Raw genomic sequence first — 19,774 nt, forward strand, 5'->3', positions numbered from 1 at the left:
AATTAATATTTTTACAATTATAATTATTAATATCATTATTATTATTAATGAAGAATTATTAACATTATTAACTTATTAGTAATATTAAGTATTATAATTATTATCACTTTACCACTATTAATATTATTTTGGTATCATTATAACTACTATTATTGATATACAAATGACATGTTTAATATATATATATATATATATATATATATATATATATATATATATATATATATATATATATATATATATATAACATAACAAAAATTAACATATTTAAATATAAAATGGATATATGAAATATATATATATATATATATATATATATATATATATATATATATATATATATTATTAATATAAGAAGAAAATAACTAATAAATGTATATACATATATTTGTTCGATTACAATTATGTATATTAATAAATATACAAATGATATAGGTTCGTGAATCCGAGGCCAACCCTGCATTGTTCAATTGTTCAATATTGTCATATGTATTTTTACTACAAAATACATTAGTTGAGTTTCATTAATCCCTTTTTAAATGCTTTCGCAATATATATTTTTGGGACTGAGAATACATGCGCTGTTTTTATAACTGTTTTACGAAATAGACACAAGTAATTGAAACTACATTATATGGTTGAATGATCGAAATCGAATATGCCCCTTTTTATTAAGTCTGGTAATCTAAGAATTAGGGAACAGACACCCTAATTGACGCGAACTCTAAAGATAGATCTATCGGGCCCAACAAGCCCCATCCAAAGTACCGGATGCTTTAGTACTTCGAAATTTATATCATGTCCGAAGGAGGATCCCGGAATGATGGGGATATTCTTGTATACAAATTGTGAATGTCGGTTACCAGGTGTTCAATCCATATGAATGATATTTTTGTCTTTATGCATGGGACGTATGTTTATGAGAAATGGAAATATGAAATCTTGTGGTCTATTAAAATTATGAAATGATTATTTTTGCTAAACTAATGAACTCACCAATCTTTTGGTTGACACTTTAAAGCATGTTTATTCTCAGGTACTAAAGAAATCTTCCGCTGTGCATTAACTCATATTAGAGACATTACTTGGAATCATTCATGGCATATTTCAAAAGACGTTGCATTCAAGTCGTTGAGTTCATTAATATTATTATTAAGTCAATTATGGTTGGATATATTATAAAATGGCATGCATGCCGTCCACTTTCGATGTAATGAAATATTGTCATTTCAAAAACGAATGCAATGTTTGTAAAATGTATCATATAGAGGTCAAGTACCTCGCGATGTAATCAACTGTTGTGATTCGTTTATAATCGATATGGACTTCGTCCGGATGGATTAGGACGGGTCCTTTCATGAACGATAAAACGGACGTATGCTATTTGAGTTTAGTACACGTTGATTTGTGTGTATTGTACATGTTGGTTGCATGTATGTTAAAACAGGGGTACTTATTACATATACGTTAAGGTTAGTTACCAGGGTGCTCAATTTCTTAGAATATTTTGATAAACGTTTTGGATGAAACTACTGAAATCTTGTGGTCCACCTTTATATACAGATTATGCGCAACATTAAAACTATGAACTCACCAACCTTTGTGTTGACACTTTTAAGTATGTTTATTCTCAGGTTCCTATAAGTCTTCGGCTGTTTGCTTATACGTTATACAAGCTATGTGCATGGAGTCATACATGCTTTATTCAAGAAAACTGTGCATTCACAAAATTATCACCATGTATCTTATTTGACTGTATTGTCAACAGATGTATTGTTAAAAACTATTATATACGGTGATTGTCTATACGTAGAAATTATCAGATGTCGAAAACCTTGGATATATTCATTTATGGTGTGCCTTTTCAAAAGAATGCAATGTTTACAAAACATATCATATAGAGGTCAAAACTTCATTATGAAATCAATGAATGATGTATTCGTCCAAATGGATTTGGACGGGTCATCACACTAAAACAATTCAATAAAATAAACTCAAACTTTTGTTTATGTTACATCAATTTTAACAAAATTTTATAATATGTATTTGTTTTCCAATTATGTATGTGTTGAGTCCCATACATTTTTAAGAATTTAATTATGATAAAAATATGATTATAGATACTAGTTGTAATGTGCAGGCCATCATAAGTTTATTTATGTACAACAACATTGTATGTTGTGTTTAAGTGTTTGGTGTGCTGAATTCACTGTCAGCACAAGATAGTGAAATGCCCCGTTCATATCGATTATAAACGTCTCATATTAATTGGTTTCATTGCGAGGTTTTGACCTCTATATGAGACGTTTTTCAAAGCCTGCATTCGTTTTAAAAACAAACCATAACCTTTATTTTATCGACAAAGGTTTAAAGACATAACGTAGATTATCAAGTAATGATAATCTAAAATGCAACGTTTACACACGACCAATTACATAATGGTCAATAATAATTTGTTACAACAAGATGTTTTTCGAATGCAGTTTTTAAACATTATCATACAAGCATGCTGACTCCAAATCTTGTCTTTAAATAGCATGCAATAGCGGAAGTCTTTAATAGTCACCTGAGAATAAATATGCTTAAAACATCAACAAAAATATTGGTGAATCATAGGTTTAACCTATACAAATATTCGTAATAATAGACCACAAGATTTCAGTTTCATAACAAGGTGCAGGTCTGCTCACTGCCAAAAATCATTCATATGATGAACACCTGGTAACCGACATTAACAAAATGCATCTAGAATATCCCCAAAACAGAACCACTTGTCTGTAGAGAAAAACGAAGTACTAAAGCAGTTCAAATTCTCTGACTGGGGCGTGTCAAAGCCCATAGATCTATCTTTAGGATTCGCGTCAATTAGTTGCAATTATAATAAACACTAATTCTTAGGCTACCAAGCTCAAAAGGGCGATATTCGGTATAGTAATCCAACATATAGTGTAGTTTCAAGTACTTGTGTCTATTTTGTAAAACATTTATAAAGTTGCATGTATTCCCATCCCAAAAATGTTAGATAGTAAAAATGGGACTATAACTCACTTTCACAGATTTTCAATTCGTCGAAAATCAGACTTGGCCACGGATCGATTCATGAACCTATAACAAATATATACATATATATCAAAGTATGATAGAAATACATTCACATCATATTTTTATTTACGTGTTGATGATTTAAGTTGTTAAGTTAGCAGTCCAACGTTAGTAGTCCACAGTTAGTAGTCCAATGTTAGTAGTACATATATAGTCCAATATATCACCCTGAAATAATCAAGACGTATTGTACACGTATTGTACAAGACTCAATCATGACCCAAGGTACAGCTATTGTCTTAAAATTAATCTAGACGTATTGTGTACATGGTGTCTTTCGATTTATCCGACGTATTGTGTAACTAATGTCTTAACTAATCAAAATTATATTATATTGTCTCGGACTTAACCAAGACTAGTATATTACAAGGAAATACTCATGACATGATTAAATACATGTATAATACAAGAAACATTAGCTAGGATATGGTTAGTATAGATTTTATCAAAATAATCTCGTAGCCATTTTAGCCATTTCTAACCAATATTATTTTGCCCATAACTTCTTCATTACAAATCGGTTTTGAGTGAATCAAATTGCTATGGTTTTGTAATAAACTCTATTTTATAAAACTAAACTGAAAAAGTGGTGGTTTATAGTCAGATTTATATATTACAAGTCGAATTAGAAAGAGGTGGTCATTTCCGTCGAAAGAACGACATCTTAATGACCATTTTGAAAAACATACTTCTATCTTGAGTTTAACCATGATTTTTGGATATATTATCATGTTCATATGAAATAAAATTTTCCCAGAAAACAAACTTTAAATTCAAAGCTTAAGATAGTTTTTAAATATCCAACCCAAAACAGCCCCCGGTTTTACTATGACGGCGTATGCTCAGTTTTACGGTGTTCGTCGTGTTTACAAGTTTTAAATCTTTATGTTAGCATATCATAGAGATATATTACATGTGTGAGGCTGTTTTTAAAAGTCAAGTTAGAAGGATTAACTTTGTTTGTGAACAAGTTTATAATTAACTAAACTATGTCCTAGTGATTACAAGTTATATTCTTCGAATAATAAAGTTATATAAGTATGAATTGAACAAGGTTATGAACGAGGTTACTACCTCAAGTTTAGAAGGTATACCTACTGGAAATGACAAAAAATAATCTTGAGCTTGAAAGGATCTTTGATGGCTTGGAAACTCTTAAAGTAGAATCATGGAATGAAAACAAATTCAAGTAAGATTACTACTTGATTTAAGATAGTTATAGTTATAGAAATCGAATCAAAGCTTGAATATGAATATTACCTTGATTTAGAATGATAACCTACTGTAAATAACAAAGGTTTCTTGATCTTAGATGATTACTTGGAATGAATTAGAAATATTGAAAGTAACCTTACAAACTTGAAAGGATTTTTGAAGTGTTCTTGAATGATTGTTTTTATGATGATTATAGATTATAATCAAAGCTTGTATTTGATGAATTCTTGCTGGAAAAATAGTAGCTAGACGTTCTTGAAAGAGTGTGTGTGTTTTGAGAGAGAATTAGAAAGAAAATTAGAAAGGAAACGAAGTGAGTGGTGAGTGGTGAATGGTGAGTAGGGTTAAAAGGGGTTCTAGTTTTGTTTTCTTGCTCATAAGTCATGCTAGTTGTCTAATGGTTGGTTCCACATGTTTGTTGACTAAATAAGGGCTGCTAAGAGCTGATCATTGAGTGTACATATCAATAGTATATACATCTAGAAGCTGGGTATTATACGGGATAAAATACAGTATGAATACGAGTAGAATTCTTGAGAAAATCGAATGTGATTAAGAGTGTAGTTATCTTTGTTGAGTATAAGTATTTTGATATATGTAATCAAGTCTTTCAAAAGTGTATTAATACATCATAATACATACATGTATTCCTTATGATTTAGGGTTTATTTCGTCGTTAATCGATACATATATGTATTGTTTCGAACCTTTAAGTTAGTAGTCTCATTTTATGTATCTAACCCGTTGTTAGTATACTTAATGAGATACTTACATATCATTATATATATATATATATATATATATATATATATATATATATATATATATATATATATATATATATATATGCATATATATATATATATATATATATATATATATACACACACACACACACATATATACATATGTCCATATATATCTCATTATATCATTTTATCAAGTTATGACGTTCGTGAATCGTCGGACAAACTGGGTGGTCAAACGTTTACATAAAACCCGTTTCAGTTAATCAAGTCTTAACAAGTTTGATTGCTTAACATGTTGGAAACATTTATGCATGTAAATATTAATCTCGTATATATAATCATGGAAAAGTCCGGGTCATTACAGATAGTTCAAGATTCAAGGTTAATTCACGACCATCATAGGATGTATGCTGAACCAGCAAGAAGATCACACGAAGGACCAGTAACAGAAGAATTAGCACATGCTGGAGCAGCTCACAACACTTAGACAAATTATGCTCCATTACAATCATAATCCTTTCCTGTGTTGTCTACATTAAAGGATACTATTCAACTGACATCAAAGACGAAGTTGAATAGAGAAGGACATACGTCGGCGGCTGACAAGTGACCTTACAAGACAACAAAGGAATGCAGAAGCTTAACCCATGCACAGTTCATGGTTAATGCTTTGTCACGCCTAGGAAACTCAATATTCCATTTGTTTAATCAATTTAGATGTCCAAATGGGTGTTCCTGCAATTAGCTACATAAGAAGAAAATGGGAGTCACGTGCTTCCTGCCACAGTTGTCGGCTGAGTACAAACATCATTAGATCGATTACATGGTTATTCGGGCTTCTATAAATAGTTTAATCAACTATTGCATAAATTATTCGTGTGGGTATTAAATCGATAGAGTCCAGACCGTGTATAAGCTTCGTTCGTTCGAAAGCTATCTATGTGTAATTTGTATCAACCGGTTATCTATTACGCCAAAGGATAACCTTGATTCTCTGAGATTATTTCAATAAAATAATAACGTTGAAAATTACACATGACTCTGATTTAATTGATTGTTAATTATATGCTTAAACTATTAAATTGACTTAATTAACAAAAAGAATTGTATTCACTCCTCTACAAACTTTGTGTTGTTGACCAACAATATGTATTTTATAATTTATATTTATGTTTATATTTATATTTATATTTATATTTATTTTTATAATTACAATATAAATTATAATGTATAATTTTTCTTAGTAATCTTGAAGTTAAGGTTCTTTATAAAAATATATATGTTAATAATTTTTAGTAAAATTTTAGTCGTTCGAAAAAATGTTAATATTAATATTTAAAACTAAATTTATTAATAATAATATTTTTTAATATTAATACAGTTTTAATTTATTTGATTAATAATTAATTAAAAACTTAAAATTAATTTAATTTTATTATTAAATTAAATTAAAAACTTAAAAAGGTTGGAAAATCGTTTCCTTCAAGGTAAAAAAAAAAAAAAAAAACTAAGGAATCACTTTATCCCCAATTCAAGTGGTATCTCCTCCGACCTCTGGCAATCTCCTTTCGCTGCCCGTAGATCTCTCTGTAATTAACAGCTTCTATTATCTTAAATCGGTATGTCAATTGACTAATTATTTATTCTGTTTTTGTATATATTTTTTTTCATCAGTTATTATTATTATCTAGAATTATTAATTATTATTACTCTTAATTACACATTCTACATATTACACAATCTGTTTGTATCTCTACTTCACTATCTCTTTGTTAATCAGGTCCATATATTACTCTAGTTATAAGAATACGTATTTCATAGGCATTTAGATCACTTGATTATGCAATTTTAACACTCAAATGATTTCTTAAAATCGTATACTGCGATTGAAGGTGTTAAGAGTTTCAGATCAATCAATTAGGGTTCTTGTAATCACGAGTCTTATGCTTATAGCCGTATGCAGAAGGTTTTGTATGATGTAAAGGTGGTTTGTTGTGTGTATTTTATTTTTAGAACAAAGTAATCAACTTTTTCTTATGTAGGTTAATTGTTGTTCAAGATGGGAGATTGTTCTGATAAAAGTGAAGAACTGCTCGATGATGATGGTGGTGAGCAAGTATTTGAAATTGGAAACAATGATGTGGAGACTGAATCGTTGTTCGGAGTTGAAGGTGATGATTTGGAGAACGAGATAGTTCTTGACCTAGAAACAAATGAAAATGAAAATGATAGCGATCAAATTCTCGAGTTTGGAACCAACGACAATGATCCTGAAGCTACACTAATGCTCGAGATAGGAAATGGAAATAATAATAATAATAATTGTTTGCACGATGATGTAAACGAAAACCTGAATCCTCGACCGGCTGTGGGAATGGAATTTGAGTCATATGAAGACGCGTATAGATACTATAATTGTTACGCGAAGGAGATTGGATTTGCAATTAGGGTCAAATCTTCATGGACTAAACGTAATAGCAAGGAGAAACGTGGTGCGGTTCTTTGTTGTAATTGTGAAGGGTTCAAGACTTTAAAAGAAGCGAGTACTAGAAGAAAGGAAACACGAACGGGTTGTTTAGCGATGATTAGGTTGCGATTGGTGGAATCTAATCGATGGCGGGTGGATGAAGTTAAACTCGATCACAACCACTCGTTTGATCCCGAAAAGCTCCAAAACCCTAAGTCACGCAAAAGGACGGAATCCGGAACGAAACGGAAGTCGGACTCGACTTTAGATGTGGAGGTTCGTACTATTAAGCTTTATCGAACACCCGTTTTAGATACGGTTTGTTACGGAAGCTCAAATGAACAAGATCTTGATAATGATCACGGGAAGAAAAAGCGACTGAGTTTAGTTGAAGGAGATGCACAAGTTATCCAAGATTATTTTTGTCGGGTTCAATTAACCAACCCTAACTTTTTCTACGTGATGGATTTCGCGGATGATGGGTTTGTAGGAAACGTGTTTTGGATCGATTCTAGGGCACGGGCTTCGTATGGGTACTTTGGAGACGTTGTTGCTCTTGATACAACATGCGTGACGAATAAATATAAAGTTCCGTTGGTGGTGTTTGTTGGCGTCAATCACCATGGTCAAACTATTTCACTCGGTTATGGGTTGCTCGCTGACGAAAGTCAACAAACCTATAGTTGGTTGTTGAGAACATGGTTGACTTGTATGTCGGGACGACCTCCACAAACGATAATAACAACGGACCAGAGTACACCTTTGGTTAGTGCAATTGCCGAAATATTTCCTCGTGCGCATCATCGTTTTTGTTTGTCTCTTGTTGTCGAAAGCCTTCTCGAAAATTCTGGTCATTCGGAATCGGGAGTGTTTAGAACGGTTTTGAATAGCATAATCTACAACTCGATAAAAGTGGATGAATTTGAATTGGCGTGGGAGAATATGATCCAACAGTTTGGAATCACAGATAACAGTTCGCTGAAAAACTTGTTTGAAGATCGCGAAAGGTGGGCCCCAGTTTACTTAAAAGATACGTTTTTTGCCGGGATGTTTACTTTTCAACCAGGCGAGTCGATACTTCCGTTCTTTCACGGGTACGTTCACCAGCAAACTTCTTTAAAAGAATTTTTCGAGATGCATGATTTAGTTTTACAAAACAAGATTCAAAAGGAAGCGTTTGACGATATTGACTCAAAAGAGTCAACCCCAAAGTTACGAACAATGTGCAGATACGAATCACAAGTATCCAAATTATACACAAAACATCTGTTTTCGCTTTTTCAATACGAAGTAGAAATGATGGCGAATTGTTATAACATATCACAAGTCAATACTAGCGCGTCCATTATCACATATATGGTCAACGAGCAAGAAACCGAGGGGAACAGTGTAAGAAACTTTGAAGTGATGTATGATAAAATAGGAGTAGAGGTTAGATGCATTTGTAGTTGTTTTAACTTCAAAGGTTACTTATGTAGACATGCATTATCAGTTCTTGACCATAATGGTGTAGACGAAATCCCGAGTCAGTACGTTTTGTCTAGATGGAGGAAAGATTTTAAGCGATTGTATATACCGGAATTTGGATCTGATAGCGTTGATATCACGAATCAGGTTCAGTGGTTCGTGCATTTGCACAAACGAGCTTTGCAAGTCGTTGAGGAAGGAATGACTTCTCAAGAACGTTACATGGTTGCTTGGCAAGCGTTTAAAGAGTCGTTGAATAAGGTCCTATTAGTAGCAGATAAGCAAGCTCCAAATTGATAACAATTGTATGATTTATGTTTATGTACATATTTGTTTATCAATGAACAGAAACTAGTGAAATATTTTGGCCATTCGGTTTGGTTATTTGGTCTAGTTGGAGGTCTAGTTGGACTATAAGTTATGAAAGGTGATCTTTCACACACCATTTTTTTTTTCTTTTTCCATGTATACTTTTATCTTATAAACTTACAATTATGCTCCTAGATTAATGAACTTATATTATTATTGGACAAAATTTCATTCCTCGTCCCTGAACTTTACATCAAATTTGACTCCATGTCCTTTTTTTTTGTGCATTCCTCGTCCCTAGTGTATCAAAAATCTACATCCCTCGTCTTCCCGTCTACTTCCTGTCTATTTCAACCGTTAAGTCAAGCATGTGCAAAACATGTGACTGTATTTTAGTCTTTCTTCCTCTTTCATCTCTTTACCCCTTCCTTAGCTACTTGACTTCTAATTCATCCCTAAAAGAATATAAACCCTAATTTCCAATCAAGAAACCAAATCAATTAACCAACACCCTTAATTCATGAACTTACCATATCACTTTTATAATAGTAAATGAAAATCGCTATTACGAAGTATAACATAAGATAACAGCTATCATTAACGTTGGATTTGAGACTCAAATGTAACTCTTTACATCTTGCCTCAAACTGTAATAACTCCTCATTATCTACAAAGTAACTGGTGCCACTACTAGAACAAGTAGACATCTACAATACACAAAACATGAAGAAATAAAGATAAGCAAAATAGTACCAACTAGAAAAAATTTGACTGCGCGTTGCTGCGGTTGTATTCGGCGCGCGGTCGAATTTGAATATATCTTGTTTGGTACCTAATATATCTAATAAGTTGGGTTGTTTGTTGGACGTGTATGTATATATATGTAATTTAGCCCGAAATATTTAATTTTTTTAACAATATCCGTTTCGCGTATAGTTAGTCACGTTGTGTTCGTAAAATTAATTCGAGTTGAAAGGTGGTCTCGGAAAAATTTAACTCGCACTGAGCGTGAATATAGGGCCCGTTATTTAGTGTTTTTTTAACGATGTCCGTTTCGCATATAGTTAGCCCCGTTGATTTCGTGAGATTTTTTCGAGTTGAACGGTGGCCTTGGAAAAATTTAACTCGCACCGAGTGAGAAGATGGGGCCCGTTATAAATTTGGGTGGAGTAAGTTTTTTTTTATTTTAATAAAATTATACATTTACATTTTTTACCCCTCAAAAAGTTTGAAGTTGATGGGGCGTTGTGTAATTGTGTGAAATTTGGGGGATATTTATAGTGTGAACGCAAAATGAAAACGACATCGCGTTTGAACTGAAACGGCCAAAATCTTCGTGTAATTTAGTATATAGGGGTAATATTACATATAAAGTAACAACAATTCAGTAACAATTTTAATTAATTAATTATACATTACCCCTATATACTAAAATTATACGTTTACATTTTTTATCCCTGAAAAAGTTTGAAGTTAAGGGGGCGTTGTGTAATTGTGTGAAATTTGGAGATATTTCTAGTGTGAACGCAAAATGAAAACGACATGAACTGAAACGACCAAAATCTTCATGTAATTTAGTATATAGGGGTAATATTACATATAAAGTAACAACAATTCAGTAACAATTTTAATTAATTAATTATACATTACCCCTATATACTAAAACTCATGAAGATTTTAAACTCATGAAGATTTTGGTAGTTTCAATTGTTTGTAATTGTAGTTTTGACTTTATGTGCACACTGCAATCGACCCCTCACCTTTGCCTTAATTTACACAACGACCCCATAAATTTACATTTTCTCAGGGGTAAAAAATGTAAATATACAATTTTATTAAAATAAAAGAAACAAATTTCACCCGAATTTTTAGCGGGTCCTATCTTCTCGCTCGGTGCGAGTTAAATTTTTCCGAGCCCACCGTTTAACTCAAAAAAATCTTACGAACACAACGGGACTAACTATACGCGAAACGGACACTTAAAAAAAATACTCAATAAATCGGACTACATTCAATACATATACACACCTATAATACACTCTGTTAACTATGAATACGCAACCCAAAGACCCCGCGGCATCACGCGGGCTCCTTTTTCTAGTTTATATAAATTAGTAAAAATATAAACTTTAAACAATAGTAATACATACATATACATCTAAAAAAACATAATTATGTGTATGTCAGTTCAACGCAAGTTCCATGTCTTGATTCAATTAAATTGAATCCTTGTAAATACAGAACATAGATTGGAAAAATGAAATAAAAAGAAAGGGGGAAACCGTTTGTTCTAGGGAAAACCGTTTAGATCGAACCACCCATTTACACACTTACACACACCTGCATTCGATCTGTTTTTTATTAGCTCACACTTGTTGACCAGATCTATCTTCGTTGCTGTCGCCATCTTCAACCACCACCACCGCCGTCTACAACCACCCATTTTCGTTTTTAGATCTGAAATAATTTAAAGGATTTCTGAGTTTGACTTCGATCCAACGTCATACGGTGGTGGTTACGACATCACCCTCATCTATGGCCGCCGTCTTCCACCGTCGAAAGAATCTTGCTATGCTTGATTCGGATATCGCCGTCAAAAGGAGCCGGATTCGGACGGTGGTGAGTGGTGATGAAGTTCCAATCTTTATGCTTGATATGATTCGTGAGAACAATTTAATTGGTTTTGGATTTGATTTTTTTTTTTTTTTTGGATTTGAATATGATGAACTATGGTGAAGAAAAAGCTACTGGGACTGTTTTGATGAACTATGGTCAAGTAACAAGCTACAGGAACTGTTTTGGGGTTTGATCAACACGGTGATATAGATGGAGTTTGGATTAAAGTGACCTTTTTATGTGAGGGCATTTACGGCTCAATAGACAGACAATAGACGGGAGGACGAGGGATGTAGATTTTTGATACATTAGGGACGAGGAATGCACAAAAAAAAAGGACATGTCAAATTTGATGTAAAGTTCGGGGACGAGGAATGAAATTGTCTTATTATTGTAAGTATAAAAAGGGTAAAATAAGTAGTTAGGTGTACATGGATCAAAAAGTTGTGTGTGAAGATCCAGAAGCTAACAAACTACACCGTGTAGCGTTCGAGCTAAAACAAACCACCGTTAAGGAAACCATGAAGCTAACAAAACTAAACTAAAATACCAAAGCTAAACACATAACCGCGATCAAACGCGCCCAATTTATACCTACGAACACAAGACACTCCCAAGCAACAAACCGATGAAACAATACAAACACCAAACATCACCACCATTCTTCTATGTACATACCCAAATAATTAATTGATGCAATTCATTTTGGTCTTTTATACTTCGAGATAAAACTTTTCATGCAAATTATGCCACAATACGTCAAAGAAAAACATCATGAAATTAGCCCAAGTTCAAGTCAAACATAAACCCCAACCTCCATTTCGTGAAGTTGTCACACAACGAATTATGAAATTACTAATACGCCAAAGTATCCTCCAAACTTGTTTAAGAGACATTTTCACATGAGTTTTGAGTTAGTTCCTTGAAATCGTACAAGGTATTTTTTATACTACTCTAATGAACCTATTCCCGGCCACCTTAAAAAGTTAATAAATTAAATAATTTTAGTATGTCTCGCATTGTCACTATCACTTACATTAAACCATTTTTCACTATCTTCACCACTAACCACTTCTTAACGAACTTATTACGTCACCAAAAACCTTTCCACAACTCTTAACTTCCTCATCACATCATCACATTTCACATTTCACATTCATTATTCATTATTTATTCAAGTATTAAAAAGGGATGAAAAAAAAAAAAAAAACAAAGGTTGTAAGTCGTAACAACAAGCATTATAAGGTTGCATTATAAAGGCTGTACCATACAACTCTGTATGACCTCTTACGTTTCTGTCTGCCCCTACATTAAGTTTTCTTTTTGTATTTTTTTTTTCTACTTTTTTTTATGTCACATGAATGCCTTGACAAAATAAAAATACACATAAAAATTATCATATCTCCGATGCATATATCCGAGTAAATGGTGGGTCTGATTGCTATGATGGCCTATTATTAATGGGCGGAGGGTTATTAGTTGTGGGTCTAGACGTCTAGCGCATGTGATGATGGTCCCTTTGCTCCTGACTTAGAAACTGGATCTGGGCCGAATGCTTATGTAGGTAGGCCGGATGTTTATGCTAATTAACCGAATATTTTTTGGTGGTGGGCCAAATGGATACGAAAATGGGCCGTTAATCCATGATATTGGGCAGATTGATCTCCCACTCTCACCCCTTCGGGCAGGGACGGAGCTTGAAGATCAACACGAGGGTGGCCGAATTAAATTATGTAAAATATATAGTGTCACATTTATAAAAAAATATAAGTAAAGCATTCATAAAGGTTAAAATTTATTAAATAACAAAACAGAATAAAACTCATTTCGGCGATTCTTAAGGTTTTTAAACTCATCAATTACCGTCTCACCGACTTTGAATCAAACATTTGTGCATTAATTTTTTCGGTTGCAACATTAGCTACTGAAAAAATCAGTACTTAATTCTAGTTATTTACTTAATCATTCAATTAATCAATGAATAAATAAATTAATTTAGAACATAAACGTTATGTGTTAAACATTGGCCATTCAATAGGCTGTGATTTTTAATTTGAAATACAAGTGTTGGATATGAAGTAAACAGCCGGTTACTTTATTGGGATGACCTAATTGTAAATTTTTATTAATTTAAGTAAGAGAAATATGAAAACTACTATAGACTCCTAAGTGTGCTGGGGTGGCCCGGGCCATGTCCTGCCCCTACTATGCTCCGTCTCTGCCTTCGGGTGCTAATTTAGTTCCCAATTTGGCGACTGGTCAGAAGTTTTAAAGCTCATTCACAGCTTCGAGTTCAATTTTCAAGAAAGGCGGGGTTGTGGTGGGTAAATCGAAGCGGAAGTCTAAGAAGATTAACGATTCCTTTTCTCTTCGTGAGAAGATTCTATCACGGAATGTGGAAGCTCAGCGGGTGTATATGAAGGTTTCCTTGAATCGGTGTTAGGTCCCTCTCCTAGTGTGGGGTAAGGTTGTGGACTCGTCGAAGGTGTCTTGTCCGTCTCTTGGTTTGCCTAAGGCGTTTGTGTATGCTTTACGCTCGGGTAAGGCGGTGTCTTGTAAACAGATTGATTGTAAGATTTTGAAGTCGGGTCGAGAGAAAACAAAACCTCGGTAGTGGTGGTCGAGCCTGGTTGCCCTTGAGCTGCCTTTTGAAATTTGTTTTGTTATTCTTTTGTTTCCATGTTTTGGTTGTATTTTGTTTCATTTAAGTTCTTTGCTTGCTTTCGCGTAGCTTATATTTTATGTTGATGTTCTTGTAGGTTTGGTTGTTACTGCCTGGTTTGTTTGGTTGTTTTGTTCAGCTTGACTCACCTGTAGATATTCTATTGAGGCGTGTTTGGTGCCTGGTTCGTTCGTTTGTTGGTGAGACGAGTCTCAGCTTTCGTGTATCGTTTCGATAAGTTCTTTCATCCATTGATGAAAGTCCATTGATTATAAAGTTTAAATTTTTTCTCAAAAACCTAAAAATAAATATATATACTCGTGTAAATTTTTTTCATAAATATATTTTCTTTGTATGTAAATAGCTAGTTTTTTTTTTCTTTCTAAAAATAACTATTACTATAATAATGGTTTATTCATCAAAAGATGCAAAACCGAACAATGATGAGCCACCCGGAAAACTACAGCCTATCTACGATCGAGCCACTCGAAAAACAAACGTAAAAACAAAACCTTTACCAAGTAGCAACAACACTAGCCAACTAAAGCAAATACTCTAAAGTAACTTGCCTCAAAATAAAAACGGGAACATATATACAACATCACCAAAGCACAGAAAAAATCAAGAGATAGGCAAAATCTACGGATCCGGTAAGACCTCGTTGTCATCGATCGTGTCACGCCTCAGCCCAATATCCGAGCGATCAACGATCCTATACGTTAGAACGTTAGATGAAGCGGATCCAACCAAGACAACCCGTGAGCAGTGGTAGTACTTAATATAACCCAAAGGGGGTATTCGCGGCCACCTGAATATAACGGGAAAAAATTTACACTGAAAAAAAAATACTAAAAAATAAGGGTTTTTTTTTGTGTTTACCCCTCCTAACGGTACCGAACTGTCTTTAACTTGAACCGAGGCCGCATCAACTACCACTGAAGTTAACTTACCTACGATGATACAATTGTCCTTTGGGTTGGACCAGAACCTTCTTTATTAGAAAAAGGAAACTAAAAAAAAAAGGACTTTTAGAAAAAAAAAAAAAAAAAAAAAAACAAAACAAAAAAAAAATATATATATTTTTTTAAGGCATCATCGAAAATAAATTATTTTGTAAAAGATAACAAATATACTAAGAGAATGAGAACATAAATTCATTCACTCACCATATATTAATGGAATGTCGTATTCAGGTTCTTCAGGTCTTACAGTGTACATCATCTTCAATTTCACGCCCCCAATTCTAGGGTTTTAATGACGATTATAATTAGTGTTGATATTCAGTATCTGAATGTTTTCCCTCGTCCCTGTGGTTTATATACGTGATTTAATGGGCATTGGACTAATTTACCCTCATATGTACCTCACGTGATACAGACAAACTTCCCGAAATTAACGTTTTTTAGATGAAGGGACGAGGTTTGTAGGCGTTAAATACCACAGGGATGAGGAAAGCAAAAAATCGACCATAAGGACGAGGGGTGTATTTTGGGGTAAACCACAGGGACGAGGAGCGTAATTATGTCTAAAACTTTTGACCATACAGTTACTCAAGCATATATATATATATATATATATATATATATATATATATATATATATAGTGGTAGGATCAAGAGGGAAGTAACCAATCGGGGGGAAGCGGGGGGAAGCAAAAACTTTTTTTTTTCAATTTTTGAAAAAACTTTGTTCACGAACATTATAGATGAGATGAAAATATGAACATTTAGTAGAGACACTTCGTGATAAATGTTTTTATTTTGGCGGAAAAACGCTCGAAAAGTAATATATAACAATTATCGTGTTTTTCGAGCGTATGTTGAGGTTTTAGCTATTGGAATTTAAATATTAGGGTTTAGATATTAGGGTTTATAGGGTTTAGATATTAGGGTTTAGAAATTTAGGGTTTAGGGTTTAGATTTAGGGTTTAGATTTAGGATTTAGATTGAGTTTTTAACACGAACGGTTTAGAGTTTAGGATTTAGAGTTTAGGGTTTAGGGTTTGGTGTTTTGGGTTTATTCCATAAACCCAAAACACCAAACCCTAAACCCTAAACCCTAAACCCTAAACTCTAAATCGGGCTAAATTTTACTTCACAAAACATGAAAAAATAATTTCTTCCCGAAATTAACGTTTTTTAGATGAAGGGACGAGGTTTGTAGGCGTTAAATACCACAGGGATGAGGAAAGCAAAAAATCGACCATAAGGACGAGGGGTGTATTTTGGGGTAAACCACAGGGACGAGGAGCGTAATTATGTCTAAAACTTTTGACCATACAGTTACTCAAGCATATATATATATATATATATATATATATATATATATATATATATATATATATATATATATATATATATATATATATATATAGTGGTAGGATCAAGAGGGAAGTAACCAATCGGGGGGAAGCGGGGGGAAGCAAAAACTTTTTTTTTTCAATTTTTGAAAAAACTTTGTTCACGAACATTATAGATGAGATGAAAATATGAACATTTAGTAGAGACACTTCGTGATAAATGTTTTTATTTTGGCGGAAAAACGCTCGAAAAGTAATATATAACAATTATCGTGTTTTTCGAGCGTATGTTGAGGTTTTAGCTATTGGAATTTAAATATTAGGGTTTAGATATTAGGGTTTATAGGGTTTAGATATTAGGGTTTAGAAATTTAGGGTTTAGGGTTTAGATTTAGGGTTTAGATTTAGGATTTAGATTGAGTTTTTAACACGAACGGTTTAGAGTTTAGGATTTAGAGTTTAGGGTTTAGGGTTTGGTGTTTTGGGTTTATTCCATAAACCCAAAACACCAAACCCTAAACCCTAAACCCTAAACCCTAAACTCTAAATCGGGCTAAATTTTACTTCACAAAACATGAAAAAAAAACGTTCATATTCTTCACGAACAATATTATCTTGAATATTATTTTTATCGATCGTTTTCCCGCCTAAATAACAACATTCATCACGAAGTGTCTCTTCTAAATGTTCATATTTTCGTGTGATCTTGATGCCGGAAAAAAAAATTCCAAAAAAAACGAAATTTTTTTTTTGCCTCCCCCCGCTTCCCCCCGATTGGTTACTTCCCCATTGATCCTGCCCCTATATATATATATATATATATATATATATATATATATATATATATATATATATATATATATATATATATATATATATATATATATATATATATATATATATATATATATATATATATATATAATCCAGGGATTAAATGAGAACTTTTTTGCATTGAGAACTGTGAGAACTCACGCGATCGAACAAAAAGAGAGAAGGGCGAACAAAATTGAGTAAGGTCGAACAAAAATTAAAAATGCACAGACAACTTAAATAAATTAGGGCAGTTCCCAAAATCATTCACAATTCTTCTTCTCTAAAAGCACCTTCAAAATTAGGGCTTTTCCCCATTATCAATTGAAATAATTGTGCCGTTGGTCCCTCCATTATACACCAAAAAGCTAACAGCATCCCTCTGATTTTTTTTTTTTTTTTGCTAACATCATCCTTCCATTATCTCATTTAAGCATACCGAGTCCCTCCGTCAATCTCCGGTTAAAAATGTCCGTTAAGTCATGACATGTGCATTGCATGTAGGGTAAAATTGTCTTTTTAAGTTAGTCATTTGCTAGGCATGTGAGGCTATATATATCTGTCCTTTCAATTGAATTTCTACAGTGACGAAAATACCCATCACGTTTCATGCGCGTGATGGGACTTAACGTCCAAGATTAACGTCTGACTAACGGAGGGACGCGTAATCAAAAAAAGTGATAATAGAGGGACACTGAAAGCTCAAAAAAAACTTGAGGAACGCTGTTAGCTTTTTGGGGTAAAATGGAGGTACCAACGGCACAATTATTTCTTACCAATTACAATACTATCTTTAAATCAGAGTGAATGTGTAGCAAAGATTTCATTTCCTTATACATGAGTAAATTGTAAGCTACAAGCGGTTTATATGATTTAAGAAATGGTTTATGATTTAAGATAAGGAAGTGGGGTTTTTATTTAATCAATGATGCCATTCAACCATCTACTCGATTGCTACTAGTCAGTCTAGGGATGGCTATGGATACCCGATCCAATGGATATCCATCCGATCCACCCGATTATTCGTGGATATGAACGATCTAAATGGATATGGATATGGATGTGGATGAAAAAAATTCATCCATGGATGAACCCGCTTTCACCATAAAATAACTAAATATATAAATTTATCACTCAAATTAGTATCATTTATGTAGTGATATTTCATTAATTATATTCATATTCATCTTTCTTTATATTTTCTCTAAAAATAAAACTTTTTTCTTATATTTTATTTTGTTTAAATAATCAAATGTATTTATCGTACTTTGGTGGTTCAAATGTAATTCCATGTAACTAAAAGTAAGCAACTTAGATGTCGATATCTTTATCTATTGAATATTTGTTATATAGATTAGTAAAATATGACTTTTGGTCGCATAAACTATTAAAAATATTACTTTTGATCGTATATTTAGTGAACCACCGCTTATAATTGTTAAAAATAAAATAAATTTAAACGGATATGGATAATTATGCATTAACCCGCTTCAACTGACGGATATGGATATGGATGGATGAAAAGTAAAAAAAATAAATGGATATGGATATGGATACGGCCTCACCCGATCCATATCTGATCCATTGCCATTCCTATAGTCACTAGTTTGCTTCAATCAATTCCAATGGGTTTAAAAATGGATGATTATTGAATAACCCATTTGATTTATCTATTCAATTTTGCTTCAATATATCAATGCTTCAATCGATGCTAATGGGTCTAAAAATGCTAACAGGTATGTAGCGCATATAATATATTTTGGTGGAGATATACGTCTATCAGTAGAAATTGATGCACCTCTTAATTAATAAAAGGTAAGTGTGAATCTAATTAAGCTTTATACCTTCAATTTTTTTCCTTCTTCATCTCGATTCTACAATTTGAAGTGTGTTCGAACAAAAAATATGATTTCGAACAAAAAATATGAGTTCGAACAATTTTTGTTATGCAATTTTTGTTCTACATCTAATATTCTACAAATAGATGTAAGTTGATGCATCTATAAGATATTTAGAACATAATATGTAGAATAGAAAATGTAGAACATGTGGAATTCGAACAAATTTAGATAAAT

The 19,774-nt window shown here is 32.8% G+C and overlaps 1 protein-coding gene across 1 annotated transcript; it reads left to right on the forward strand.

Annotated features, from left to right (window-relative positions):
• The first annotated feature begins 6,567 nt into the window (after positions 1–6,567).
• Positions 6,568–9,393, forward strand: LOC139894143 (protein FAR1-RELATED SEQUENCE 8). Its single transcript, XM_071877345.1, has 2 exons — positions 6,568–6,685; positions 7,109–9,393. Exon 2 carries the CDS (start codon positions 7,126–7,128, stop codon positions 9,295–9,297), a length of 2,172 nt encoding a protein of 723 aa, XP_071733446.1. The 5' UTR covers positions 6,568–6,685; positions 7,109–7,125; the 3' UTR covers positions 9,298–9,393.
• The last annotated feature ends 10,381 nt before the right edge of the window (positions 9,394–19,774 follow it).

Source organism: Rutidosis leptorrhynchoides, chromosome 2, assembly GCF_046630445.1.
Source record: "Rutidosis leptorrhynchoides isolate AG116_Rl617_1_P2 chromosome 2, CSIRO_AGI_Rlap_v1, whole genome shotgun sequence".
Taxonomy (NCBI): domain Eukaryota; kingdom Viridiplantae; phylum Streptophyta; class Magnoliopsida; order Asterales; family Asteraceae; genus Rutidosis; species Rutidosis leptorrhynchoides.